The 27615-nt window shown below is 53.7% G+C and overlaps 1 protein-coding gene across 11 annotated transcripts; it reads left to right on the forward strand.

The window, feature by feature from the left end:
* The first annotated feature begins 959 nt into the window (after window positions 1–959).
* SEMA4A (semaphorin 4A) lies at window positions 960–27452 on the forward strand. Of its 11 annotated transcripts, none has more exons than XR_013381592.1 (17): window positions 7067–7251; window positions 7608–7723; window positions 8173–8337; window positions 9789–9949; window positions 10835–10897; window positions 11153–11251; window positions 11472–11577; window positions 12303–12419; window positions 12716–12840; window positions 12995–13167; window positions 14187–14337; window positions 22058–22238; window positions 23894–24006; window positions 24100–24257; window positions 24528–24658; window positions 25005–26118; window positions 26839–27452. XR_013381592.1 is itself a non-coding variant. In XM_077901075.1 (16 exons), the coding sequence occupies exons 3-16, from the start codon at window positions 8202–8204 to the stop codon at window positions 25598–25600; spliced, it is 2310 nt and encodes a 769-aa protein (XP_077757201.1). In that variant the 5' UTR covers window positions 3723–3867; window positions 7608–7723; window positions 8173–8201; the 3' UTR covers window positions 25601–26248. The 11 variants fall into 11 exon arrangements, 7 of the variants coding, with proteins under 7 accessions (XP_077757203.1, XP_077757200.1, XP_077757201.1 ...); XR_013381595.1 differs by having other exon boundaries at window positions 25005–25893; XR_013381594.1 differs by lacking the exon at window positions 26839–27452 and adding an exon at window positions 26417–26832 and having other exon boundaries at window positions 25005–25893.
* The last annotated feature ends 163 nt before the right edge of the window (window positions 27453–27615 follow it).

The raw sequence follows: 27615 nt of genomic DNA on the forward strand, positions 1-27615 counted from the left end.
GTAGGTAGCTTTAGTATAAATTTAGACTATAGGGAAGGCGAGGTCCAGCAGGTAGGCTCTACCTACCTATGCCCACAGGAATACCAGCCTGGGACATCACCTGTCACCTCACTATGGGCACTGGGGAGCCGGAGGGTGGGGTGCCCTGTAGGTGAAAGCGCACACTTCCTACCAGCTTACTGTCTGTGGTCCTTCAGTCGGTCTTCTCTCTCCTTGCCTGCATGTCTCCCTCAGCTGCCCCAGATCCTCTGTAGCCACAGGGAACCTGGTACATTGTTTCTACCTAGCAGGCTAGGACCCCAGGGCAGGGGGGGCAATGGGGGGAGTGAACCCTGCCTCCTTGCAGCTCCAGCAGCCCCAGTGCCCTTAACCCCACACCCAAGGGCCAGGGGCGGAGCAGCAAGACCTGGAGCGGGATTGGGAGGAGAAGGTGCCTTCTGCTGCCCAGCCCCTGAGCGACATGGTGGTGGTGGCCTCCCCTCCTCCTCTGGGGCCAGGCCACAGGCCTGGACAATCCTTGGACTGGTTCTCCGTGCTTAGTACCAGCTGGTGCCAGCTGGCAGCTCTCACCCAGAGACTGAGGTGGCGTGAATATGAGGGAGGAGGAGGAAGTGGGCAGGGGCCCAAGGGGAATAGGGGCCAGGACTGAGGAGGTGGTAGACAGAAGCCGGGTGGCCAACGTGGGGGTCACATGAGATGAGGGAAAGGCTAGGCTGAAGAATCTGAGGGCTTTCGGAGCAATGGAGGAGGTGTGGGGTCCCCCACTCTGGTCCTCCTGCCCCTGGCAGAGCTAATCCTCTCCCACCACCCACTTGCCTCTACAAACACCCCCTTAAGCTGTCCCTAGCTAATTCGTCTTGGTCCCTTTAAGAGCTGCCTGGGAACTGGGGCACTGGAGGCGGCTGGCAGGGCCCCCCTCCCCCCCCCCCCCCCCCCCCCCCCCCCCCCCCCCCCGCCATGCCTGCCACTGCTCCACTCCCTGCCCTGTGCAGACTCTGCTGGAAGTCTTGGACGCCTGGGTTAGGGTCTCCTCTTCTGGGCTGGGGGTAAGGCTGGAAAGTGATGGGTGAGGGGGACCATGGTCCCTGGGGGAGTGGGGGAGGGAAGGGTGCCAGTCTCCTAGCACTTTGGGCATAGACTATCTGTGCCAACTTCAGTGGATAACATAGGGGGTCCTTCTCGGTGGTCCTGTGGCCTCAGACAAGGAGCGGGGAGGGCAGCTCTTGAAATCTCAGGGTGGGGGCAGAGCCTGGGGGGCAGGATGACTGTGTCTCCTCACTGTCCCATCTTATTTTGGGCCATCCTGTGATAAATTCCATCAGCCACCCGCTGCCCCTCCTGTAATTACAGACAGGGGGCCCTGACACCCCATCCTTGCACTGATGGGAAAACTGAGGTGAGACAAGCCAGAGGAAATGGAACTGCATGTGTGTTAGCAGGAGAGATGGAGACTAGGCTGTAGAAAGCTTCTCGCTCCTTCTCCACCCAGAACAGGACCCAGGCACTGAGTGTCCAGCTCACCCCAGCACCTTTCTTTCTTTCTTTCTTTCTTTCTTTCTTTCTTTCTTTCTTTCTTTCTTTCTTTCTTTCTTTCTTTCTTTCTTTCCTTCTTTCTTTCTTTCTTTTTTATTTTTTAAAATATTTTATTTATTTATTCATAGAGACAGAGAGAGAGAGAGAGAGAGAGAGAGGCAGAGACACAGGCAGAGGGAGAAGCAGGCTCCATGCAGAGAGCCTGACGTGGGACTCCATCCAGGGTCTCTAGGATCATGCCCCGGGCGCAGGTGGCACTAAACCACTGCACCACCGGGGCTGCCCTTTTTCTTTCTTTTTAAAAAAGATTTCATTTATTTCTTTAAGAGAGAGAAAGCAAGCACGAGTAGGGGGCAGAGGCAGAGGGAGAAGCAGACTCCCCACTGAGCATGGAGCCCATCATGGGCTCTATCCCAGGACCCTGGGATCATGACCCAAGCTGAATAACCAATGAAGCCACCCAGGTGCCCCACCTCAGCACATTTCTAACAACAGCCATGGCCACTGCCTGAGACTAGGTCCCTTCTGCCTTACAGCCTAGTTCCTGCCTGGAAGTTCTGATTCCATATAGCAAGGCCAGGAGAGGGTCCCCTGCATAATCTAGGGTGAAGAGAGCCAGGAGAAGCTTGCAGGCTCCCTCTACCTTGCTTCCTTGGAGTAGTTCAGAAATGTAGCCCTTACAATTCTGCTCCAGAGGCTGCACCCAAGTCCCCAAGCAGGGAAGGAGGTAGAGGAAAGACTCAGGGACACTCCCAGGCAACAAGTCCTTCTTTAATCCGACCTTCTTCCTTCCTCTTACACCACTAGCTCGGTTGCCTCTGGCCTTGCCACCTTAATTTGCAATCATCTCTTTTCCTGCAACCATGTGCCCCAGAGCAGGGGGAGAAGAGAACAAGTGGGCAAGCCCTGAGGACCCCAAGGCCAAGGGGCTGACAGCAGCCGCAGTGAGGAATGAGGAATTGTACTGGTGTGTGTGTGTGTGTGTGTGTGTGTGTGTGTGTGTGTGTGGTGATAAGGCTCTGCTCAGAATCCACTTCTGCTTTCAGCACATGCCTACCCTCCTTACCCCGCCCCAGAAGGAAATGCTCATCTACCACCCGGACCCAGACCTGAAAGGGAACTAAACTTGGCCTCTGGAACCCTCTGCCTGGGGCTGGCACCAGCACACTTCCTTCCTTCTTCTTAGAAATACTATGAAGTCTAGAAATGAGCCAAACTGCTCCAGGTGGGGTGGAAAGCCCTTATTTTACCAATGTGAATCAGAAAGAATGAGAACTCTGCCCAGGATCACACAGCAAGGACCCAGGGCTTCTGCTCCCTGGCCCCACAGAGCCTTTTTAATGGTCCTCCCCCAAGCGGAGAGCGGCCAACCTAGAAGGGCTATTTCAGCTCTCATGTTACCAGTGAGGAAGCTGAGGTCCAGCGGGGATAGGAAGGCAAGTAGGGTTGGTCAGGATTGGGGCTGGGAGAGGACAAAGCTTCCAGATGCAAAGCTTCCAGCCAGAGCCCTGCTTACTCTTTCATAGGTGGGAAGAAAGCCAGCTCAGGCTTGTGTCTGTTTCATCCCTATCTGGTCTAGACCTTTGGAAAGTCCCTTCTGCAGTCTGCCCTCATCCTTCCTCTTCTAGCACTTCTCCTAACAGGTCTCACAGGGTTAGCCAAAGAAGGCTTCTGGGACAGTGGCTTGGGAAGAAATGGCAGAATCTGAATTTGGCAGTGGACCCCTTCCCAGGGGAGTCAGGAGAGTCAGGATAGTAGGAACAGAGAGCCTTCTTAGCCTTCTCAACCGAGACCCTGCCTCTCAGCTTATTTGCACAGATATTTGCATGTTCCCTTGCCTCCTTGGCAAACTCAATTTGCATGGGGTCAGGCTGGCTGGCAGCCAGGTAGGACCCCTTCCCCCCTGACACAGATGCAGTTCCCCCGGAAGAGGGAAACCCAGAGACACTGACCGTAAGAGAGAATTTGGCCCCACATGACCCCTGAACCCAGCTGGCAGACATCTGCAAGGGGATGCCTGCCTGGCAGGGGGAGAGGAGCTGAGCAAGGACTCCCCCCCCAGGGGCTAGTGTTCCCCTTCCACCTCCCCCACACATGTGGATTCAGGAGCCGCAGAAGGTGGGGCTGGGGGGGACACGGGTAGGAGGAGAAAGAATATGGGGAGATTCTAGTCCCTCCCACTTAGAGATGCGGTCGCCATGGTGACTGAGGACCAGTGAGGCGGGATGGGGTTGAGGATGGGGGGCGGGGGTGTGGCAGGGACGGAGGCACTGGGAGACAGGAACTGCCTGGCATTCCAAGGGGAGGGAAGCACGGTGCATCCCCAAACTCCAGGTAAGGGAACAGGAGAACTGAAGGGAGGGGGCGGGCCATTGTCTGGCGCTGGCTTTGCCCTGAGGAGGGGGCAGACAGCTGGGGTCGGGCCATTGTGTGCGGCACTCAGCTCAGCCTTCCAGCACAGTCAGATTGGAGGAAGAAGCCTAGGAGGCCTTGGGTAAAGGGTTAGGGGGGATTGGGCTGGGTGGGTGGCAAGGAGGCTGAGAGATGGTGTGGGTGGGAAGAGATGTGGGGATGCTGGGGGAGTAGAAGCTAGGGACATCCCTAGTGCCTTACAGTAGGCACCTAAATATAAGTTGATTTGACTTGCTTGTGATCATAAAAAAGAAGGCAACCAGGGGCAGGGCATATGGAGCTGAGGAAGGGGACCCAGGAGGCTGATGTTCCTGAGGACTGTGCTCTCAGGGGCTGCCCCTGAGGCTGGAAGGGAGATGGAGAAGGGGCCACTGGACCTGCTGGGTCCTTGGCAAAGCCTTTCTCCCACCCCTAGAGCCCCTCTCAGTGAAGTATCTATGTGCCCTGGGGCACCACAGAGACAAAGTGCCCCAGAGTTCTCTGGGTGAGCACAGGGTAGGGTGCAGGGTGGATGAGCATGGGGTAGGGGTGCAGGGGGTGAGCACAGGGTACGGGTGTGGGGAGATGAGCATGGGGTAGGGGTATGGGGGGTGGTGAGCATGGGGTAGGGGTACAGGGGGTGAGCAGAGGTTAGAGGTGTGGGGGGTGAGCATGGGACAGGGGTGCGGGGGGTGAGCACAGTGTAGGGGTGCAGAGGGTGAGCATGGGGTAAGGGAGTAGGGTGTGAGCACAGGACAAGATGGAGAACGACATCTCCATCTCTCCTCCCACCTCCACCCCCCACAACTAGATCTTTACCCTGGGCCAGAAAGCCTGGCAGGAAAGGGCCACTATCTGCTGTGATCTAGGGGCCGTCGGGGAGCAGTCTCCAGGGGAGGGGGATCCTGGGGTGGAGGACAATATTGTTGTTATTAGGGGGGTCTCCAGGCTGGAGAGAGAGGAGTTGGGGGCCCCCACAGTGGGGCTATGAAATGTCATAGCCCCTAAGGCCTTGTCCATGAACATCTGACCCCTTCTCACCACCCGCAACATCCCCCCCAACTGCTGCACGACTCCAGCTCTCACCGAGACACTTCCCCTGCAGGGCCTCAGTTTCTTCATTTGGACAGTGAAGGAGGAGGTGGGGCTCTTTCAGCTGTGAGCCTCCTTGATGCTGTGGGCAGGACCTGCTGCATCATCTGTAGGCCTGGTATTAAATGAAGATGTGTTGTGGTCCTGTGTCCAGAATGATCAAACACCTTCAGGATGGCAGAACAGCAGAACCTGCATGGGCCTTTCTGAATGTGGGCTCCTGTAACTGCCCAGGTCATGTGCCCTTGAAGCCACTCTGGCTGTGGACCCCCAGCTGCAGCATGGCGATGGCTGTGTGATGTTGCATGTAACTCCAGAGCCTCCCATGAGAGAGGGGCAGTGGCAGAGCAGGTGCCCTTCGTCCCTGTCAGCCTCTTCCACAGAACCGGAACTGATGGCCCTGCTGGATGAGGGGCCCAGACCTCCACCTGATAGCCAGAGAGGTTTCTGTTCCCTCCTGGGTCAGGAGTCCCTGAGATACGGTTTCTGGGTCCAGCAGAGCCAGAGCTTGCCACCCCCACCCTCCCAGCTGTCTTTCCAGTCCAAGTGGCTCAGAGCTAAGGGAGGATCACAGGAGCGAGCACTCCCTCTCGGAGTGGTCTCTGGGTGGAGAGATCTCTTGACCTCTGGGTGGTCAAGGCATTCATTTTTTGAATGAGGCAGATTTGAGCCTACCTTGGCTTCTCCCTGTGTGATCTCCCTGACCCTCACTCTCTTCACCTGTGAAATGGAGCTATGATGGTGCCTATCTGCTAAAATTGGTGGTTAGACCAAAGCTTAATGATGCAAACTATCCATATTGGCTGGAGGGCTGGGAAAGTTGACCTGGGCCGGGAGGGAAACCCCCAGGTCTTGGGGAAGGATGAAATAAGACCAGTATGTTGAATCGAACACCTCCACAGGCATAAGAAGGGCATCGGGCTGGGAGCGTGCTTCCCCCACAGCCCTCCCCCCATCAGAACTCCTCCGTGACCCAGATAAGCCGATCTGTTGGAGCAGAGAGGCCCAGGGCCAGGGCAGGTCCCAGATCTGGGCTGGGCTCTGGAAAGGTGCAGAAGGTGGGGTCCAGGTGGGAGTTTCCCTTGATTCTGAGAGTGGGTTGGCCCATGGCCTCTCCCAAGGACCTGGCTGCCGGCTTCTGTGCAAGTCTGGGAGAGTCGAAATAGTCAGAAGGGGACTGGCTGAGACCAACCCCCAGGGAAACAGGGAAAATAGGGGCAGAGGGGCAAGGAAAGAGGGCAAGTAGGCCAAGGAACTCTTTCAAGGGGTGACCAGGGCTGCCCCATGCCAGAGGGATGGCGGTCTCAGGACAGGAAGGACGTCCTGCCTGAGGGCCAGTTGTCAGGGAAGGAGTTGGGTCTCCAGTGGGAGTTAGGTTAGCTTGGGCTAGCTGTGCTTTTAAACCAGCTGCCAGCCAGTGTTGGGCTGAGTGGGCCGGAAACAACCCACTTTATAGGCTGTGAGATCTCAGTGCTGGATGCCTCATTAACCCTGCATTACAAGGCTCCCCGCCAGGGCCCCCAAGGAGAGGTGAGCAGTCCTGCCAGGGAGCTCAGATAGGACAAGCTCTGGGGTCCTCCGGAGAACTGATGCTGCCCTGGGAGTGAGGGAGGCCGAGGTGAGGAGGGGACTTCCTCAGCACAGCCACAGCCACAGCCAGGGGGCCAGCCTCCTGCAGCTGTTGCAACCCCAGCTGGACATGGAGGTTTGAAGGTCAGACTGCTGCAGGCACTTCTGAGTACACAGCTGTGGAGGGACCTCATCCTGCGGGTGAGGAAAGAGGAATAGAGGAGGGTGTCATGTCTCCCATCTGTGAGGTCTTGAGCTCTTGCTTCTTGAAGTCACTCCTGGGCTGGTTAGAAGGGTTGTGGTATGGCAGAGGGCAGAGGGTGGCTGACATGACCCAGAAATTTTCTGGTCTTTTCAACTTTCTGGATGGATGGAGCGAAAGGAAGGGAGACGGAGGCGAGTCTCCTTCTATGGCCCGCCCTGCCCCCCCTACTTCCGCCCAAGCCAAGGATCTGTCAGGACTCGAGAGGTTGAAATTCTGGTTTTCCAGAACACCCAGTGCTGGCTCTGGCCCTATGGGTTCCTGGAGGGCCGCACTCCCAGCCCAGCCAGGCTGAGCCTTCCATCCCCTGCCTCTGGGGCCTGGGAACCCCCTCCTTTCTCTTGGATGCACCTCCACCCAAGAATCCAGACACCTGGGGGCTCTGCACTGTGGCTGGCTCGAGGGTATGTAGGATTCGGTGGGTGGCTGGGGGTCCAAGGTCCTGGGGACGCTGATGCAGCCACCCAGGGACACAGAGCCCAGGGATAGGGCAGCTGCAGAGAGGCTCTGGGCAGTGCTGGGAGCCTACCTCCCAGCAATGAGAAGGCCATGTAGGCCTGAGCATCAAAGACCTGCGCCCAGCTGGGGCAAGGGGAGAGGTTGGAGCAGGCCGGCGCAGGCCTGCCGGGGTCATCTGAGGGCAGGGGTAAGGGTGCAGCACCAGGGTATCCAACCTGAAAGTGCTGGGGCAGATGGGTCCCGTTGATCTATGTTTTTTTTTTTTTTTTTTTTTTTTTAAATTTTTATTTACTTATGATAGGCACACAGTGAGAGAGAGAGGCAGAGACACAGGCAGAGGGAGAAGCAGGCTCCATGCACCGGGAGCCCAACGTGGGATTCGATCCCGAATCTTCAGGATCGCGCCCTGGGCCAAAGGCAGGCGCCAAACCGCTGTGCCACCCAGGGATCCCCCATTGATCTATGTTATGAGAGAAGGAATCTGCTCCCTGGGAGTCCCCTTCTCTGGGGCCAGACAGTGGTTTGAGTTCTGGACAATGGGGAGGGAGGGCAAAGAGTAGACAGCAGGGAGGTCTTGCTAAGAGTAAGATGAGGAAAGGCAGAGCAGGGCCAGTGGTGGCCAGGGGTCAGAAGGACAGGCCTGACGGCAGGACTCCGACCCAGAGGGGAACATGAGGCAGCAGGCTGGCGCCTAGGGATGATGGAAGTGAGACTCTGAGGGCGCTGTGCAAAGGAACCTGTCCCCTCCCCGGCAACCCCCACCCCCACGAGTACTTCTGCTGCCTGGGGCTCAGTGATTGGTCCCTGCGGGGGGGATGTGGTGAGGACTGCTCACCCAGGGAGTGCCTGGGTGCCTGTTTCCCCAGAGCCATCTGGTGACAGCCTCTGGCTGAGCATGGCCCTCCTCGCCCTGGGCCTGGACCCCTGGAGCCTCCTGTGCCTTTTCCTCTTCCAACTGTTTCTGGCATGGCTGCCGCTGACTGCAGGGGGCAGTGGGCAGGGGCCCCTGCCCAGGGTCACGTTCGGGGCAGGTGAGTGTCTGATGGCCAGGCATGGGGCGCCAGCTAAGCTGGCAGGGCAAGGAAGGGAGGGATGGAGGGAGAGAGGAGAAAAGGGATACAGAGAGGTTACTGTCTCAGATTGATGTCAGATTGGTGTCAGAGCCCCAGAGACTGAGGAAGGAGTGAGTGAAGAAACACTATGTGGTGGCTGGGGGAAGATTGAGCGGGGAGGAGGGGCCGGGTGCTTCTCTGAGGAGGTGATTTCTCCTTCCCTCCTTACCTGGTGCAGTCATCAGGCTGGCACTTCTAAGTGCTTTCACGCCCCTCATGGGCCACCAAAGCCAAGGTCATCCGTGGACCTGGCGGTACAGACCGTGCTGGACTGCGCAGCCTCCATGTCTATGGGCCCAGGGAAGAGGACTCAGGGCACCCACTGGCCCTCTGACATCCAGGGAGAAGGCTCAGGGGGCCTCAGGCTCTGCAGGAGTTGTAGGGGCAGGACTCCCTGAGCACTGCTGCATCTTTAACATCTGTCTGGGGCAACCCAGTGTTGGCCACTGTGCCATGAGACTCAGCCCTGCCGTTGGGGTGCTGGCAGTCCTGGGGGGGAAGCAGATGAGCAGCCGGCTATGCCACAGGCTGGTCAGCTCAGTAACCAAGGGGCTTCTCCCACTCTGGGGGAGGCTACCCTCTCCAGCACCTTGTACCCACTTCTCCTTTTGGTCCCAAGATTGTCAGAGCTTCCGAAGGTAACACTTAGCCAGTTGGTCCTCTAACTAGGGCCGAGGTGCAAAGACACCCATGAGAGTCCTGAGGAACGTGAGCCCCTCACTGATGTGCCCAGGGACAGGAGCACACGCACAGCACCCTCTGCCACACCAAAGTGATGAGGAGGGCCTCAGTCAGCCTACGGTAACCAACTCATCTCCCCTGCCCCGGGGACGTCCAGGCATGCCCACAGGGCCTTTGAAAACATGTTTGCTCTCTGCTCAGCCTGCACAGTGATTCTAGTGGTATACGTTTCCTGCTAGAGGAAGGCAAGGGGGGTCGGTGAGTGTGGCCCTACAACCCACAGCTACCAAGACACACAGTCCTGTCTGTCTGTTTTCTGCTCACCCTGCTCCTCCCTGGGGGAGGACTAGCGGATCCTCCCCCACCCCCCAGCCCCTCAGGCCTGGAAGAGGATCCAGGTGCCTCACTCTACTTCCTGTCGCTTTGTCTATCTCTTGGATGCAGGCCATCTTCTCCCAGTCCTGGGCTGTCGTTACCCTGTCTCTGGCTGCCTTTTCTCTCCACTGTTGGCTCAACACAAAGCTCCTGTGCTGCCAGTAGGGTGGCTGAAGGGGGAGCTGCCGATGGCAAGTGGGCCCAGCTGCCATGGCCTTGGGACCACACTGTGCCAATGCTTCCCCATCCCCACAAAATCAATTGCCTACCTACCCACTCCTCATCACCCACCCCTTCTCGTCACTTCCCGACAGGGGATGGACGCAGGGCTCTCAGCCTCTTCCAGCAGAAGGGCCTCCAGGATTTTGACACTCTGCTCTTGAGTGGTGATGGAGGCACTCTCTATGTGGGGGCTCGAGAGACCATTCTGGCCTTGGATATCCAGGACTCAGGGATGCCAAAGCTGAAGAACATGGTGAGGAGGCCAGGGACGAAGGGCTTGGGCTGGGAGTGTGGTGGGGGCTGGCAGCTGTCCGGTGCCTGGACTGCCCATGTGTGACTCACTGTCCAAGAGCAGTAATGAGTAATTCCTGTTACGGACAGATAAGAAATACCACAGTGGTCTCACTATTTGCTGGCATTGTGCATCTTGATTGAATAATATTAATTGCTAACGTGGCTGATATGGAAATCATTGACATACAACAGAAACACTGACTCAAATTATATCAATAATATGATATCCATCCACCGGTAGAAATCACTGAAGCTTCTGTATTAAATTATAGTCACCCTGCTAATGGGAACAATATGAGGAAGAAAGGGGGAAGGAAGGAAAGGAGGGGGAGAGCTATGATTACTGAACATCTCTCTGGTTGTGTCTCTCAATGTGTGGTCTGTGGGCCACCTGTGCATAAAGGATGCTCAATGAAAATGCAGAGTCTCTGAGGTGTGAGCCAGGAACTCACATTTTAAACAATTTCCGCAGGAAAGGTGTGGATTGTCAACTGCTGCTCTGTGTAGCATGCATTGTATTAGGTACTTTACATACGTTCCTGGTTGTGTCCTCTAGAAGCCTGCACAATGGACTAGGACCCCTCGACCAGTAAGTGGCCATGCCTGGATTCACACTGAGGTCTGATTCCATAGGCCATGTTCTACCACAGAGCCATGTCCTAAAATGAATACCAGTATCATCAGAGTAACAGCCATGGTCACAAATTGATGTTATTACAGCTCATCAGCCTGTCACTGATCACTGTGCCTGCTGGTGGCTTCACACCAGACCCAAGGACAGGACAGCAGGTCAAAGCTAAAATGGAAGACCTCATATCCTCTCCCTCCCAACTCCCCACTGCAGATACCCTGGCCAGCCAGTGACCAAAAAAAGAATGAATGTGCATTTAAGAAGAAGAGCATCGAGGTAAGTGGAGGTGGGGGCTTAGGGGCTCTGGGTGGAGAGCCCCAGAGTCCCCAGACCATCACGGATGACCTCAGGTTGGGGAGGCAGTAGAGGAAGATTCTTTCTATGATGATGGTCTACGTCACATTCTGTGAAGACATCCAGGGATGCCTCAACAACTCTGGGCCCTCTTCCCACTGGGAAGTGAGGGGTAGCCCGTGCAGCCCAAGAGTGTGGGGCAAGTGGCCTGGACACCTGAATTCTTTGTCTCCCCAGACACAGTGCTTCAACTTTATCCGTGTCCTGGTCTCTGTCAATGCCACCCACCTGTATGCCTGTGGCACCTTCGCTTTCAGCCCCGCTTGTACCTTCATTGTGAGTTACTGGGAACTCAATTCTCAGACCCAAGCATCCCTTCTCACATCTACTCCTGAGCCATCCTCTGTAGCTCTGGAAAACCCTGCTCTTCCAGATGCAGGATACTTGTGAGCTTCCTGCCCGAATTCCCCTCCATGTCCCTCTCCCTCCCTCAGGCCCCTCATTTCCCAGACATGAGACTCTGGCATTCTGGCCCCCAGCCTCTCCCCCCCTTTAGGAACTCCAAGATTCCTACCTGTTGCCCATCTCTGAGGACAAGGTTGTGGAAGGGAAGGGCCAAAGTCCCTTTGACCCTGCCCATAAGCACACAGCTGTCTTAGCAGGTGAGTATCAGGTTCCCAACATCTGCTTGCCTGGGTCATTCTGTGAAATATGGAAGCTGACAGTTTCCTGGAAGGCAGGGGACTGAGGGAGGGGAGCCAGGAGCCTCTGAGCACCAGATCAGAGAGAGACTTAGGCACCCCAATCATCAGCTCCTGTTGAAGCTGCCACAAAGGAGGTGGAGGGAGATAGGTACAGAGAGGTTCACATTGGCAAGAGGGTCTGGGAAGGGTCTTAGGCAGAGAAGAGGCCTGAGGTTCAGCCATTTGTTCTGTAGAGGTTACTCAGAGATTACAGTCTGTGCCCTCCTGACACCAACCATGACAGACTCTCCACTCTGGCTTCCTGGACCAGGTGGCTTTTGAGTGGGACCCTGAAAGATAGGTAGGTGGGCAGGGAAGATGTTCCAGGAAGAGGAGGGTAGGACCAAGGTATGGAAGCAGAAGACACAGCCACCTTTGGGGAAGAAAGGGTGATTCTATTTGGCAGCTGGTTTAGCTGAGTGTGTGAGTGAGCACACAGAAGGACTTGCGGTGGCTATTCCCTGTAGCAATATTCTCTAACGAGGGTGCCCAGTGGCATCTGTGCCCTGGACTCTGGGCGCCGCAGGAGGGCGTGGAGCACAGACAGGGAGGCTGGAGAGGGATGTGAGTGCTGGCCGAGTAGAGGCAGGCCTGAAGAGGGCAGAGGCACCCTCCAACGACGAGGCCTCTGCCCTCTGCCCTAGATGGGATGCTCTATTCTGGCACCATGAACAATTTCCTGGGCAGCGAGCCCATCTTGATCCGCACGCTGGGACCCCAGCCCGTCCTCAAGACCGACAATTTCCTCCGCTGGCTGCAGCGTAAGGACCCGAGTCCCCCAGCACAGGTCTGGCCCTGCCCTGAGCGCAGAGCGCGGGCCGAGAGCCGAGAGCCGCGGTCACTGCATCCCGCGGTCCTCCGCACTGAGGCACAGAGTCGGGTCGGTGCCAGGCAGCACTGCTGGGGGAGGGGTGCAGTTCCCGCCCCCAGGGAGCGCCAGTAAACCGAGGGAGGAGCAGGCGCCCCCGGAGCCGCCCCAGGCCAGCTCCCTCGGCCAGCCGCTGCAGAACCAGCCTCGGGGTGTCCCAGCCCTAACCCTATGTGCCCCGCCCCGCAGCGGACGCCTCCTTCGTGGCAGCCATCCCTTCGACCCACTTCGTCTACTTCTTCTTCGAGGAGACAGCCAGCGAGTTCGAGTTCTTTGAGAAGCTCCACACGTCGCGGGTGGCCAGAGTCTGCAAGGTCTGCGGCCCAGGCGGGGGCGGGGCTGGCCGTGGGAGAAGCCAATGGGGAGTAGTCAGGGGCGGGGCCTAGCGCCCAGGGTCAAATGGGAGCGGGGCGGGCGCCGTGGGTGGAACTGGCGGGGGGCGTGCCTGACCCCGCTCCCCGGCGCCAGAACGACGTGGGCGGGGACAAGCTGCTGCAGAAGAAGTGGACCACTTTCCTGAAGGCCCAGCTGCTGTGCTCTCAGCCGGGGCAGCTGCCCTTCAACGTCATCCGCCACGCCGTCCTGCTGCCCGCCGCTGCCCCCGCCGAGCCCCGCGTCTACGCGACCTTCAGCTCTCAGTGGTGAGCCGCTAGGCGGGAACGAGGGGGCCGCACGCGGGTCGGGGGTCCCTTGGGTCTAGGTGACGTGAGCACTTCACCTAGGAAGGCATGTGACCATCATTATGTCCCAGAAATCTGACTTGCGCCCTTCGTGTAGATGGGAAAATACAGCTCAGGTTTTTACTCGTTTATATCCCACCCGGTTCCAAAATGGATAGGAGTCAGCTTACGGAAGGCAAACATTGAGACCAGACAAGGTAAAACTGATGAAGAAATGGAAGTGAAAGGAGAATAAGAAGGCAGGGATAGCGTCAGCACATCATAAACGTTTGTCATTTATGCAATGTTGGGATGCTCTGTTAGCCGCGAGCTTCCTAGTGGCCAGAGCAAAGAGGGAAACATCATCAGTGTCACTAAGATAAAAATAGTCATTGATGAGAGACTGAGAAAAGTTCATTGATTTGCTGTGATCCGGCCCCACTGTTTAGGTACCTGCTGATGACATGTCAGGTATCAGAACTATCTGCTGTAAGCAGGGGCTGGTATCAGTGGCATCCAGAGCTGAGAACATGTGTGTGCCACAATCAGGTTAAAGAGAACAAGAGAAGCCTTCTGTCTCCACAGACTGGGGCGGAAGGAATAAGAAAAATCTCATAGTCAGGCTCTGGTTGGTTGTCTGAGGATCAGAAATCCATGGGACACAGGAGCAGGGCTTCATCTGGAGCCTGTTGGGAGCTGGTTACATTGCCCCTTCCATGGGTACAGCCCAGTCTGGGCAGGAAAGGCAGGAGCCACCCCAAGGCCTGAACCCCAGTTAATTGTCCTTAAGGATAATCACACTTCAAATCCTAAGATGAGCCAGAGTCAGGGTCTCTTCTAGCCCTTATCATCACAGCTGGGGGGAAAGTAGGTAGCAATAGGCCAACCCAGCCCTCCATACTCCTGCCCTCCAGAGCTTTCTCACAGGGTGGGCCAGGGCTGGAGGAAGAGCTTCCTGGAATAGCAGAGGAGATGATCGTGTCCCCTCTGGCTGTCCACAGGCAGATTGGTGGGACCAGGAGCTCTGCTGTCTGTGCCTTCTCTCTCAAGGACATCAAGCGTGTCTTTGAGGGGAAGTACAAGGAGTTGAATAAAGAGACTTCACGCTGGACTACTTATGGAGTCCCCGAGATCAGTCCCCGGCCAGGCAGTGTGAGTACCACCCCCAAAACTGAGCAATGCCCCACTGCTACTGATACACACACATCCCACACATCAAAGTACCTGTCATGGCACAATAAATGTCCAGTAAATGTTAGTGCTTCCTGCCCTAACCAGTCCTGTCCGCTCAGGTGCACACCTGCTCCAGCGGTCCAGATGCCACAGGTGTCCAACCCATTCTACACACAGAGAAATCCCCCCCCTTCACTAAGTGCACACCAAATACCTGCACACCAAATACCTGGGTGTATCAGTGAGGAAACAAGGGAGCACGGGCTGTGCCAAGGACTGGCTGGGCATCTTCATCTGCATTTCTTATTTAACTTTTTAAAAAAAGATTTTATTTATTTATTTATTCACGAGAGACAGAGAGAGGCAGAGACACAGGCAGAGAGAGAAGCAGGCTCCATGCAGGGATCCTGATGCGAGACTTGATCCCGGAACTCCAGGATCACGCCCTGGGCTGAAGGCAGGCACTAAACCGCTGAGCCATCCAGGGATCCCCTAACTTTTGTGTGTTTTTTTTTTTTTTTTTTAAAGATTTTATTTATTTATTCATGAGAGACACACACACACACACACAGAGAGAGAGAGAGAGAGAAAGAGAGAAGAGAGAGAGAGAGAGAGGCAGAGACACAGCAGAGGGAGAAGCAGGCTCCATGCAGGGAGCCCGATGCGGGACCCGATCCCAGGACTCCAGGATCACGCCCTGGGCCAAAGGCAGGCGCCAAACCACTGAGCCACCCAGGGATCCCCAACTTTTGTGTTTTGATCAGAGTTGTATACGGCCACCATTTATAGAATCATATACCTCTACATGGTTCGTTACAAAAAACAGCCCTATTCCCTGTCCTACACTTTTCCCTCTCTGGAAGGATAACCACCTTCAACTCTTTTAGCCTTTTTGTATTTATCTCCAAATCTCTAAATCTCTGCCATACTTTTATTGCTACTTCTTTTTTTTTTTAAGTTATTTATTTTTTTTTAATTTTTATTTATTTATGATAGTCACAGAGAGAGAGAGAGGGGCAGAGACACAGGCAGAGGGAGAAGCAGGCTCCATGCACCGGGAGCCTGATGTGGGATTCGATCCCGGGTCTCCAGGATCGCGTCCTGGGCCAAAGGCAGGCGCCAAACCGCTGCGCCACCCAGGGATCCCTTATTGCTACTTCTTGATGTTTGAATTCCCATTCTGGATGCTAAAGATTTACCCGTGCTCTCCTACCCCCCACCCAGTTACGTATGTGCTGGAGCTGGCCTAGAGCAACCAGCAAGAACTGTTTTTGGCTTCTCTTTCCAAATTCACGTGCACCAACATAACACTGGTAGCCTGAAACTAGCCATGCTGGAAGTGCGTGCCATGACATTCAGCAAACACTACAAATCAGGGCTCCCCCACCCCCACCCCAGAACTGCTCCACCAGCACAACACTGCACCCACCTCTCATCTCCCAACATAGTTATATAATAATTTTGGTTAGATCAATATTTATATTAGGACTCTTATGCACAGCTGAGCCAGGTAGCAGGCCATGATTACTTTTCCTTTTTGCATAATTTAAAATTTTCCTTGGGGTAAATAATGATCTCTCTTCTCTTTTCTTTCTTTCTTTCTTTCTTTCTTTCTTTCTTTCTTTCTTTCTTCTTTTCTTTTCTTTTCTTTTCTTTTCTTTTCTTTTCTTTTCTTTTCTTTTCTTTTCTTTCTTTTCTTTCTTTTTTCTCTGTCTCCTCCTCCTCCTCCTCCTCTTCCTCCTCCTTCTTTTTGGCTTGCTTTGTTTTCTAAGTCCTTATCATTAATTCAACCACAAACTCTTCCTCAATGATCTGCATCTCTTCTGAAGACAGATGGATTAGGCATTCTAACAGTCTCATCTTCCTGGAAGTGGTTCCTGCCTGCTGCAGTCTGCACTGGGGGCCCCTCTGTCCTGGGCACTGCTGCTGCCCTGGAATTTCCCTTCTTATCATTCTGGGCATTCCCTTTGTATCTCTGTGACATTCTCGTGTTTCTTACATCCCATAGCTTCCTCTTTTTTTTTTTCTTTTACTATCTTTTATAAAATATTTTTATTTTTTAAAGATTTTATTTATTTGAGAGAGAGAGCAAGAGAAAGAGAACATGATTAGAAATGAGGGGCAAAGGGAGTGGGAGAAGCAAACTCTCTGCCCAGCAGGAAACCCAATACAGGGCTCCATCTCAGGACTGTGGGATCATGACCTGAGCCAAGGGCAGATGCTTAACCAACTGAGCCAGCCAGATGCCCCTAAGATTTTAATTTTATTTTATTAAGATTTTATTTATTTATTGAGAGAAGAGAGAGAGAGAGAAAGAGCATGAGCTTGGTGAGGGGCAGAAGCAGAGGGAGAAACTGGCTCCCCGCTGAGCAGGGAGCCCGACTCAGAGCTTGATCCCCAGGACCCTGGATCATGACTTGAGCCAAAAGTGACGCCCAACTAACTGAGCCACCCAGGTGCTCCAGATTTTTATTTTTAAGTAATCTCTACACCCAACATGGGGCTCAAACTCACAACCCTGAGTTCAAGTCACATGCTCTTGCAACTGAGACAGTCAGGCACCCCCCCCCTTTTTTTTACTATCTTATTTTTAAAAAATATTTATTTATTTATTTGAGAGAAAGGAAGAGCACACAGAGGGAGAGGCAGAGGGAAAAGCAGACACCCCCCCGCCCCCCGCACTGAGCAGGGAGCTGGATGTGTGGCTTGATCCCAGGATCCCGGGATCATGACTTGAGCTGAAGGCAGATATTTCACTGAGCCCCCCAGGTGCCCCTTTACTGTCTTAAGTGGAGCAGAGCCTCCATAGATTCCTGGAAAGGGATATATATGGCAGGTAAATATTTTGAGACTAAAAATGTCTGAGAATGTCTTTATTCTACTTTTGCATTTGGTAGTTTGATGTGTGCATGTAATTCTAGATTAGAAATCATTTTCCTACAAAACTTTGAAGGCTTGCCCTCTTGTCTTCCAGGGGGGTAGCAGTGCAGAGTTCTTCTGATTCTTCAGTCTCTGAAAGTCCCTGTTCTCACTGGAATCTTATAGGGCCTTCTCTTGGTCCCTAGTTGTTCTGAAATGTTGCGCTTTGATGGGAGTGTGTTCGTTTACTGGACATGTAACCTGACCCTCAGCCTGTACGTTTAGTTCCTTCAGCTTGAAGTTCTCTTGAACAATTTCCTCCTACTATCTTTTCATTTAATGAATATTTTCCGAGGCTGCCTGCTGCTGTTCTAAGCTCTGGGGAACACGGCAGTGAATGAAGCAGACAGAAGTCTCTTCCCTCATGGAGCAGACTCCCCTGCTGGAATGTTTCGTCACATCTTACTGGACCTCCTGGACTGGTCTTCTTTATAAATCCTGTCCAGTTTTCCAGGTCTTCGGTTTTGCCCTACATTCTGGGAGAGTGTCTCAATTTTTTTTTAAAGATTTTATTATTTAATCATGAGAATACACAGAGAGAGAGAAAAAAAAGAGAATACACAGAGAGGAGACAGAGAGAGAGAGAGAGAGAGGCAGAGGCGCTAAACCTCTGAGCCACCCAGGCTGCCTAGGGTGTCTCAATTATATCTTCGAATCCTTCTATCAGATTTTTTTTTAAATTTTTATTTATTTATGATAGTCACAGAGAGAGAGAGAGAGAGAGAGGCAGAGACACAGGCAGAGGGAGAAGCAGGCTCCGTGCACTGGGAGCCTGACGTGGGATTCGATCCCGGGTCTCCAGGATCGCGCCCTGGGCCAAAGGCAGGCGCCAAACCGCTGCGCCACCCAGGGATCCCTTCTATCAGATTTTTAATTCCTGCTAAAATACTTAATTTCCTAGATTTTTTTGAGCTTTGAATATCTTTTTTATAAAAATGTTCTACTAAGTTTGTTGTTGTTATTTAAACAGGTGAAGTTTCCGACCAGGCTCATGCTATTCAGTTTCCATTTCTATCAATCACAAAGTTGTATAAAGCAGCAAAACTGGGGGCACCTGGCTCAGTCTATTAAGCATCTGACTCTAGGTTTCAGCTCAGGTCATGATATCAGGGTCGTGGGATCAAGCCCCCATGTTGAGCTCCATGCTTGGAATTCTTTCCCTTCCCCTGCTTTCTCTGTCACTCTCTAAAATAAATAAATCCGGGATCCCTGGGTGGCGCAGCGGTTTGGCGCCTGCCTTTGGCCCGGGGCATGATCCTGGAGACCCAGGATCGAATCCCACGTCGGGCTCCCGATGCATGGAGCCTGCTTCTCCCTCTGCCTGTGTCTCTGCCTCTCTGTCTCCCTCTGTGTGACTATCATGAATAAATAAATAAAAAAAATCTTTAAAAAAAAAAAAAATAAAATAAAATAAAATAAATAAATCCTCTTTAAAGAGCAGCAAAACAGGGATGCCTGGGTGGCTCAGGGGTTGGGTATCTGCCTTCGGCTCAGGGCATGATCCTGGAGTCCCAGGATCGAGTCCCACATTGGGCTCCCTGGATGGAGCCTGCTTCTCCCTCTCCCTGTGTCTCTGCCTCTCTGTGTGTCTTTCATGAATAAATAAATAAAATCTTTAAAAAAAAAAAAAGGCAGCAAAACTGAAGGGCGGATGATTGTTGTATAGGCTCTAAATTGCTTTCCATGTCTCATTTGGGATAATTTGTGTAAGAATCTTGATCTTTTTAAGTATTTGGAAACATCAAATGAAAGTGAAAGAAAAAAATGTTCTATTATAGATACTGTCACACATATAAACAAAGTAGACAGAATAGCATGAGGGACCTCCATATACCCACCAACCAGCTTCAATGCATGGCCAAGCAAACTTGTTCCCCCTTGGTTTTTTGCTTTTTTTTTTTTAAAGATTTTATTTATTTATTCATAGACATAGGCATAGGCAGAGGGAGAAGCAGGCTCCTCTCGGGGAGCCTAATGCAGGACTTGATCCTAGGATCCCGAGATCATGCCCTGAGCCAAAAGCAGACACTCAACTACTGAGCCATGCAGGCGTCCCTATATCTATCCTTTTGTAAATAAAGTTACATTCCCAGGTTTCAGATGGATGTATCGGGGGGCACCAATCAACCCACTGTATCATCCATAAATATTTTTCGTATCTTCAAAAGATAAAGGCTTTTAAAAAAATAGCCATAGTACCACTTCATACGACAAAAATGATTAATTCTTTTTTTTTATTTTTATTTATTTATTTATGATATTCACAGAGAGAGAGAGAGAGAGAGAGGCAGAGACACAGGCAGAGGGAGAAGCAGGCTCCATGCACCGGGAGCCCGACGTGGGACTCGATCCCGGGTCTGCAGGATCGCGCCCTGGGCCAAAGGCAGGCGCCAAACCGCTGCGCCACCCAGGGATCCCATGATTAATTATTTAATATGCATTTAGCATTCAAATTTCCAATAGTCTCCAAGATGTCATAAGAGGTGTTTAAAATACAGTTTACTTGAATCAAAATCTACATAAGATATATAAATTTGGATTGGCTCTCTCCTTTTTTTTTTTTTTTTAAGTTTATGTATTTAAGTACCTTCTACATCCAACATGGGGCTTGAAGTCACAGCCCTGAGATCAAGAGTGGTACGCTCTATTGACTGAGCCAGGCAGGTGCCCCTCGGATTAGTTGTTCTTTTAAGTCTCTTTTAATCTGTGTTTCTTTTCTTTTCTTTTTTTCTTTCTTTTCTTTTTTTTTTTTTTTAAGATTTTATTTATTTATTCATGAGAGACACAGAGAGAGAGGCAGAGACACAGGCAGAGGGAGAAGCAGGCTCCATGCAGGGAGCCTGACGTGGGACTCGATCCCGGGACTCCAGGATCACGCCCTGGGCTGAAGGCAGGTGCTAAACTGCTGAGCCACCCAGGGATCCCCTGTGTTTCTTTTTATCTTCTTATTTTCTCTTGCCATTTACTTGTCATGTCGAATTTTTCAGTCTAGACCTTGGTTACTATGCATCTCTAGCGTGGGGTTGCAGTATTTCCTGTAGATTCACTGGAGGTTGGGCCTAAAGACTTGGTCAAGTCAGAGTTTGACTTGGGGGCAAGACCCCTTCACCATGATTGTGGGTCTTCCTTTGGGATACACATGATGTCTGGCTCCCTCTCTGAAGTCGGGAGTCCTCTTTTGTTCTGGTTTCATGGGTACACGCTCTTCTCTTCAGGAAGTGATCATATTTTGTTGTGAATGTCTCTTTTCTCTGAATCAGTTAGCCTCTTGTTTGTTTGTTCCATTTGTTTGTTTTGGTCTCTTTCATGTTCATGGTTTAACTCATGTGTCTGGTAGCCCTGGGCTCTCTGCTCACATTTCAGAGCGAGGATTTGAGGCCATTTGGAAGCTGCACAGGGGGAGATGTGACTGGTCTGCTTGGGCCCCCCCCCCCCCATGTCCCCAGAGAAGATGGCCTGGCTGAGAGCTTTTCTCCGAGACCCTTGATATCAATAGTATTAGGTCTTACTGCTGACGCCCAGTCAGTTTTCTGGGGCCTTCTTCTAGCCTTGTGTTTGGAGGGAGATAGCCTAGCTGCTGGTCCTGCGGGGCCATGGGGGAAGAGTCTCCACAAGTGCTTTGCTTCCCTGCCTTCACCCCCAGCTTTCGTGGTGTGACTGCCACCTTCTGCTTTACCCTCCCCAGAGAAGGAGCCTCCAGTCCGGGGCCAGGGCCCCAACTACACACCTTCAAATACTCTTCTGACACAGCCCCTCCCTTGCCCCATTCCCAGTGGGGGCCGCTCATCCATGACCTTTAGGAATTCTGCCTTGTAAATCAGATAGTTTTGGTGACCCCAGGGCTGGCTTAAGAAAATTCTGCTAGGTCTTTTACCATTCGCTCATTTGCTTTCCAGCTTCTACACTGGGGCTGTCTTTGCTCCTCTTCTCTTCTCCCCTTTCTGGGGTGAGGAGGAAGTGAGAGGAGGTGCATGTGCTCATTCTGGCATCAGAATGAAATATAGATGTTATTACGTCACTTTGCAAATAAGGAAATTGAAACTCAGGGAGGTGGAGCAGCCTGCCGGAGGACACAGCTGGCAGGTGACAGAGTGGGACTGGCCCTGAGATGGCACCCTTAGGGTACAGAGGATCAGGATACAGCATGCTGGGTTTGGCAGGGTCTTCACAGAACAGTCGGCCCACCCCCTGCCCTCCACCCCTCCATATTATGGGTGAAAAAAGGAGGCCCAGAATAGAGAAGGGGCTGTGCCAGATTCATGTAGCAAGTTCATGTGACACCGTGGGGAGGAGTGCTCCCTGCCGTACCCCTCCTTCTGTGAGATCTTTCATTTAGTTACTGACTCAGCAAACCTTTCCTGGGTACCAGCTGTGTGCCAGGTCTTGTGCTGAGTGAGCCTGGGGCTATGGACGTGAGTGCATCTTCCCTCATCCTACTTCCTGCTGACTGCCAGGCACCCCTAGTGAGGGCACCAAGGAGAGGGAGAGATAACAGCTAACATTTACTTACTTCATGTCATGCCCCGTTCTAATTACTTTTCACAAATTCATGCGTTGCCTCCTCACAGCAGGCCGATGATACACTGCACTGTGTGCAGAGCCTGCAAATTAAAGCCAGGCCGCTCCAGAGCTTTCACCACCACCCCTGTGCCCTCAACACCTGAGATAAGAAAATGAGGACCTCCTCTGGAGCACTGGGAGGGAGGAGGGGAAATAGCAATGGTGAGCCGCTGGGAGGGCATATGCTGACCTGATGTGCCTCCTTTCCTTCCCCCTCTAGTGCTCCGTAGGCCCCTCTTCTGATAAAGCCTTGACCTTCATGAAGGACCATTTCCTGATGGATGAGCAGGTGATGGGGACACCCTTGCTGGTGCAGTCGGGTGTGGAGTACACGAGGCTGGCAGTGGAAACAGCCCAGGGCATCGATGGGCACAGCCACCTGGTCATGTACCTGGGCACCGGTGAGTAAAGGGCTGTAGGTGTCTCCCTGTGACCAAGCAGGGATTGCAAGCCAGGTTGACAAGGGAAGCCGTGGAGCTCCTTCACTCATGCTTTTACTCAACAAACGCTTTCTGAACATGTACAGTGGGCCTGGCACCCTGCTAGGCTCCAAGAATACGGTGGGGTAACCAAACAGCCCAGAATCCATCCTTTCTGAACTTTGAGTCTAGAGGCGGAGAGAACAAAGAGGGCTCTGGTGGCCTTAGGAGGAGCTCTTTGTCTCCCGGAAAAGCCATGTCAGAGCCAGAACTGGAAAAGCCATGTCAGAGCCAGAGCCGTGAAGACTGGGCAGGTGGCAGGTAGTTTGGAGCAGCCAGGGCAGGGCCACGCCTTTAGGAAGCTGGCCTTGAAGGGGAATTTGGGTGGGGGGGGATGACTGGGGGAAGTTGTGGGGTCCCACCAGCATGCTTTTTTTTTTTTTTAAGATTTTATTTATTCATTCATGATAGACATAGAGAGAGAGAGAGAGAGAGAGAGAGAGAGGCAGAGACACAGGCAGAGGGAGAAGCAGGCTCCATGCAGGGAGCCCGACGTGGGACTCGATCCCGGGACTCCAGGATCACTCCCGGGGCCAAAGGCAGGCGCCAAACTGCTGAGCCACCCAGGGATCCCCTTTGCTTTTGTTTTTTAAAGATGAGAAGGTCATGGGGATCCAGGAGGGAGGCAGATGGAGAAGAAATGAGCAGGCCAGGGGATAACTGGCAGGTGAAGTCGCAGAAGGAGCAGGAAGCCAGAGTCCAGAATGTAGGAAGGGGGCAGCCCCCAGGCTGGGATGGGATGAAGAAGTAGAAGGTAAGGCTGGGAAGCAGACACAGCTATTATGGACAGGCTTTTGTGTTCCGTGCAGGAGGAGGACACAGTACCTTGGGCTGGGAACAAGAGGTGGAAAAGGTGGGAGGCTTGAGGAGAGAGAGGTAGATTCAAAAGTCACTGTGGAGAGAAGGGGAGAGTCGGCAGGGCGATGTGGAAGGCTGCCAGGCATGTCTGTGGAGGGCCCAATGGGGGTGGATGAGCTGGAGCTTGGGTGGAAGAAACCTGCAAGTGTGCTGATTCTCTCAGGCCATGTGCCCGACCACGACAGCCGCACACATACTGGGCTCTGGTGGGGAGCTCGACACACTGAAGCTTGGTGCTGGTGGAATCTGTCAAGATGCACAACAAACATGCCACATGAGCCCATGACCTAGGGTGTTAGGAGATCAGAGGTCGACTTTGAGTGAGGGCGGATCAGGAAAGCCAGCTGGGGAGGTGGCAGTGGGTACCGGGTAGTCAGTGTGGACCTTGCTGATATGTCCTGGAGTAGGGACACATACTGGAGGTGAGGATGGCCGGCGGCGAGCTTTCTACAGAAGCACTCGGCTGTCCACTGCCCGACTCCAGAGGAAGTGGGTTGGGTTCCTGAAAAACAAAGACAGAGGGACAGGGGGTTCCAAGCCATTTATAACAGAAATCACGTTATCTCCCCGGCATAGAGGGGAGCAGCCTAACAGACCTGTGTCCGTGCCCAGCTCACTCTGAAGGAATGTTCTGATAGTTGGGAGGCCATCTGGGGTCAGAGGCAGCTTGACGGGGGTCTATGGATGGGGTGACAGCTCTGCTCTCTCCCTCCCCACAGCCACAGGGTCCCTCCATAAGGCTGTGGTGAGTGAGGACAACAGTGCCCATCTGGTGGAGGAAATCCAGCTGTTCCCTGAACCTGTCCGCAACTTGCTGCTGGCCCCCGCGCAGGTGGCAAGGGGCCTCTGGCAAGGTGGGGGGCTTGGGTGCTAGATCCCTCCTGGGTGCGGTGAGGCATCCTGTCACCATCCCTCTCTTTTCCAGGGCGCAGTGTTTGTGGGCTTCTCAGGGGGTATCTGGAGGATTCCCCGAGCCAACTGTAGCATCTATGAGAGCTGTGTGGACTGTGTCCTTGCCCGGGACCCCCACTGTGCCTGGGACCCTGAGTCTCGAACCTGCTGCCTCCTGCCTACTCCCATCCCGTGAGTGCCTGTCCTGGACAGGGTCGCAACGGGCCCACCAGGATCTTCTCACCCAGCATGCATGATCCTTCCTCCCTCCATGGACTACTGGCACATTCCCTCCAAGAATCCCTATCCTGTGGCAGGTTCTTCCTGGGACAGAGTTGCCACAAACAGGCTTGAAGCCGCTCTAGCCCTCCTGGGTTCACCTTCCCCTCCTCTCTGGCTGTCTTGTCTCGGGCCCACTTCCCTCTCCTTCTTCCTTCTCTTCCCACTTTGGTCCCTGTCAAGGCTTGAGGATTGCTTTCCCTGCCTTCTCAGGAAGTCCTGGAGACAGGACATGGAGCAAGGGAATCCAAACTGGGCATGTGCCACTGGCCCCATGGGCAGGAGCTTCCAGTCTCAGAGCCGCCCCCAAATGAGTGAGTGTGAAACCAGGGGGTAGTGGGAAGGCTCAGGTGGGCGTCTCTGCCTTCATCTCTTCCCTCAGCACCCAGACTTGGGGTGGATTTGAGTCCTGGTTTAGGGAGGCGGGATAGGAATCTAAGCTGGGATTCAGGATTGAGGCTGAAGTCTGTTTTGGTGTCAGAGCTGGAGTCGGATGGACTGAGGTTAGTTTGGGGTCCAGACGAGATAGACGAGAGATCAGAGTTGAGTTTGGGAACTGCCATGGAAGCTGGAGATGGGAGTCAGGTCCAAATGCTGGGAGTACTCCTCCAAGCTCCTGCTCCCCCTCCCTCATGCGCCTCCCCCTCCCTCCATCTCCAGTTAAAGAAGTCCTGGCCATCCCCAACTCCATCCTGGAGCTCCCCTGCCCCCATCTGTCAGCCCTGGCCTCCTATCGCTGGAGTCGTGGCTTGGCACAGGTCCCAGAAGCCTCGGCTGCCGCGGTCTACAATGGCTCCTTGGTGCTGCTGCTGCGTGGTGGGGTGGGGGGCCTGTACCAGTGCTGGGCCACAGAGAATGGCTTCTCGTACCCTGTGGTCTCCTACTGGGTGCACAGCCAGGACCAGCCCCTGGCCTTGGACCCTGAACTGGCGGGCATTCCCCGGGAGCGCATGGAGGCCCCACTGACCAGGGTTGGTGGTGGGGCTGCCCTGGCTGCTCCGCGGTCCTACTGGCCCCACTTCCTCACAGTTACAGTACTCCTGGCCCTGGTGCTTTCAGGAGGCCTCCTCCTCCTCCTCACCTCCCCGCTGGGGGTGCTCCGAGCCCGGGGCAAGGTACAGGGCTGTGAGACCTTGCCCCCGGGGGAGAAGGCCCCCCTGAGTCGAGAGCAGCACCTCCAACCTCCCAAGGAACTCAGGACCTCTGCCAGCAATGTGGACGCTGACAACAACCATCTAGGCCCTGATGTGGCTTAAACTCTGGGCACAGGCTGGGGGAGGGGGGCCCCTGGGCAACTAGCTGGGGGGACCTGGGACAGCACAGCACAAAAGATCACCTTCCTGCCATGCCACAGTGGCCCTCAGTGGGGCTGACACAGTGGCCCTCAGAGGCTGATACAGTGGCCTGACCCCCTGGGGGCCTGCCCTGTACCACACACGCGGGCTCTCCAACCGCCTGTCCCAACCTGGGTCAAATAAGAGCGGATCCTTCAGCTCCGGCCATTCCAAGATCCTCCAGGAACAGACTGCTTCAGGAGACCCTACAACATGTGAGTGAGTGTTCACCAACGTATAAACAAGCCTGCATGCCCGCTGCCCCCGCAGCAGCAGCTGCCATACCACCCACCAAGGCTCTGCTCTCCCAGGGCTCCTGCTTCCCTTATCAACCGTGCACTGCTGACTCCTGGGAAGTCCTTCTGGAAGTTTGACCACCTTCCTTCTTGTTTCGTTTGGGGGAGATTCTGGTCCCTGCTGGCCCGGCTAGAATAACAGGGGTAATCTGAGCCTTGTTCACTCCTTTTTCTGGCTGACCTTGATCTCTCTCCTCTCCCCTTTCCTTTATTTTGGGATTCAGAAAACTGCTTGTCACAGACAGTTTATTTTTTATTAAAAAGACAAATCTCACTGCTGGTGCTGTTTCTGTCAGAGCAAAACGCTGCTGCTGCTGCTGCTGCTGCAGAGGACTGTGGGGTGGAGGGGGCAGGCAGCCCTAGGGCTGCAGCAGGGAGGAATGCTTGGTTTGTGGGGTGGTTGCTCTCTCCAACTGTACACCACCTCTTCTGCCCCTGCCAGCTTCCTGCACAGACCCAACCCCGCAGCCTTTTCCTCTGCTCGGGCATCGCCAGAGAGTGCCTCCAACTCTGAGCTCAGGCCAGAGCCGTCCCTGTGGAGCAGCCTCAGCTTGGCCTGGGCAGCACCTCATCCATCATAACCCCCGCTGCTTCCGATCCTCTGCTGTCCCACTGTCTCTCCCCTTCCCTTCTCCACAGCCGCAGGTGGTGTCAACTGTGGGTGAACTGAATTTTTGGAGACACTGTACAGCCACCTCCATTCTGGCCACACACTTCCCAAATCTGACAAATAGTGCTCTGTCCACACCCCTGGGCTACCTCCCTGGAGGATCCCCAAGCCTCTTCCCACCTCTGCTGAGACTGCCAGCGTTGCCCCTCATTCTACCACTCTCTCACCTTCCACCTCCCCTCTCCCACTCGCAGGTGTGCTGGCTATTCTCTGCAGGATCCAAACAAAGGATGATGCTGCCCAACCATCCCCCCTACCCTGCCCACCAATGGTTCTCTTTTTCCTGTTCTCACCAAACATTAGACAGGGTCCTTTCTGGCCGCCTGCCCGTGGCTCCCCCAGGGAGGCCTTCACCCTCCTGAGTGCCCTGTGGTCTGGCTTTCTCCCCCACCTCTCTGCAAAAATGATTCTCTAAAACTACCCATAAGCCCCCACTGACCATACCCTCTGTACCACCTTCACGCTTTGCTACCACATTCCAATAATTCTCTTTCTCTATGGCTTCTTTTTATTTTTTCTTTTTCTTTTTTAATTAAATTTTTTAATTAAATTTTTAAAATTTATTTATTCATGAGAGACACAGAGGGAGAGAGGCAGAGACACAGGCAGAGGGAGAAGCAGGCTCCATGCAGGGAGCCCGACGTAGGACTCGATCCCGGGACTCCAGGATCACGTCCTGGGCCGAAGGCAGGCACCAAACTGCTGAGCCACTCAGGGATCCCCTCTATGGCTTATTTTTTAAATGTTTTTATTTTTCACTGTGTAACAAAGCAAATAACATAAAATTTATCCTCTTAACCATTTTTAAGCATGTAGTTCAGTAGCGTTAACTATATTCACATTGCTGTGTAATGCTTCTAGAGCTTTTCATTTTGGACATCTGAGTCCATCGAACAACATCCCTCATTTCCCTGTCCCTGCAGCTCCTGGCAACCAACATTCTGCTTGCTATGAATTTGGCTACTTTTGGT

This window comes from Canis aureus, chromosome 6 (genome assembly GCF_053574225.1).
Source record: "Canis aureus isolate CA01 chromosome 6, VMU_Caureus_v.1.0, whole genome shotgun sequence".
Classification (NCBI taxonomy): domain Eukaryota; kingdom Metazoa; phylum Chordata; class Mammalia; order Carnivora; family Canidae; genus Canis; species Canis aureus.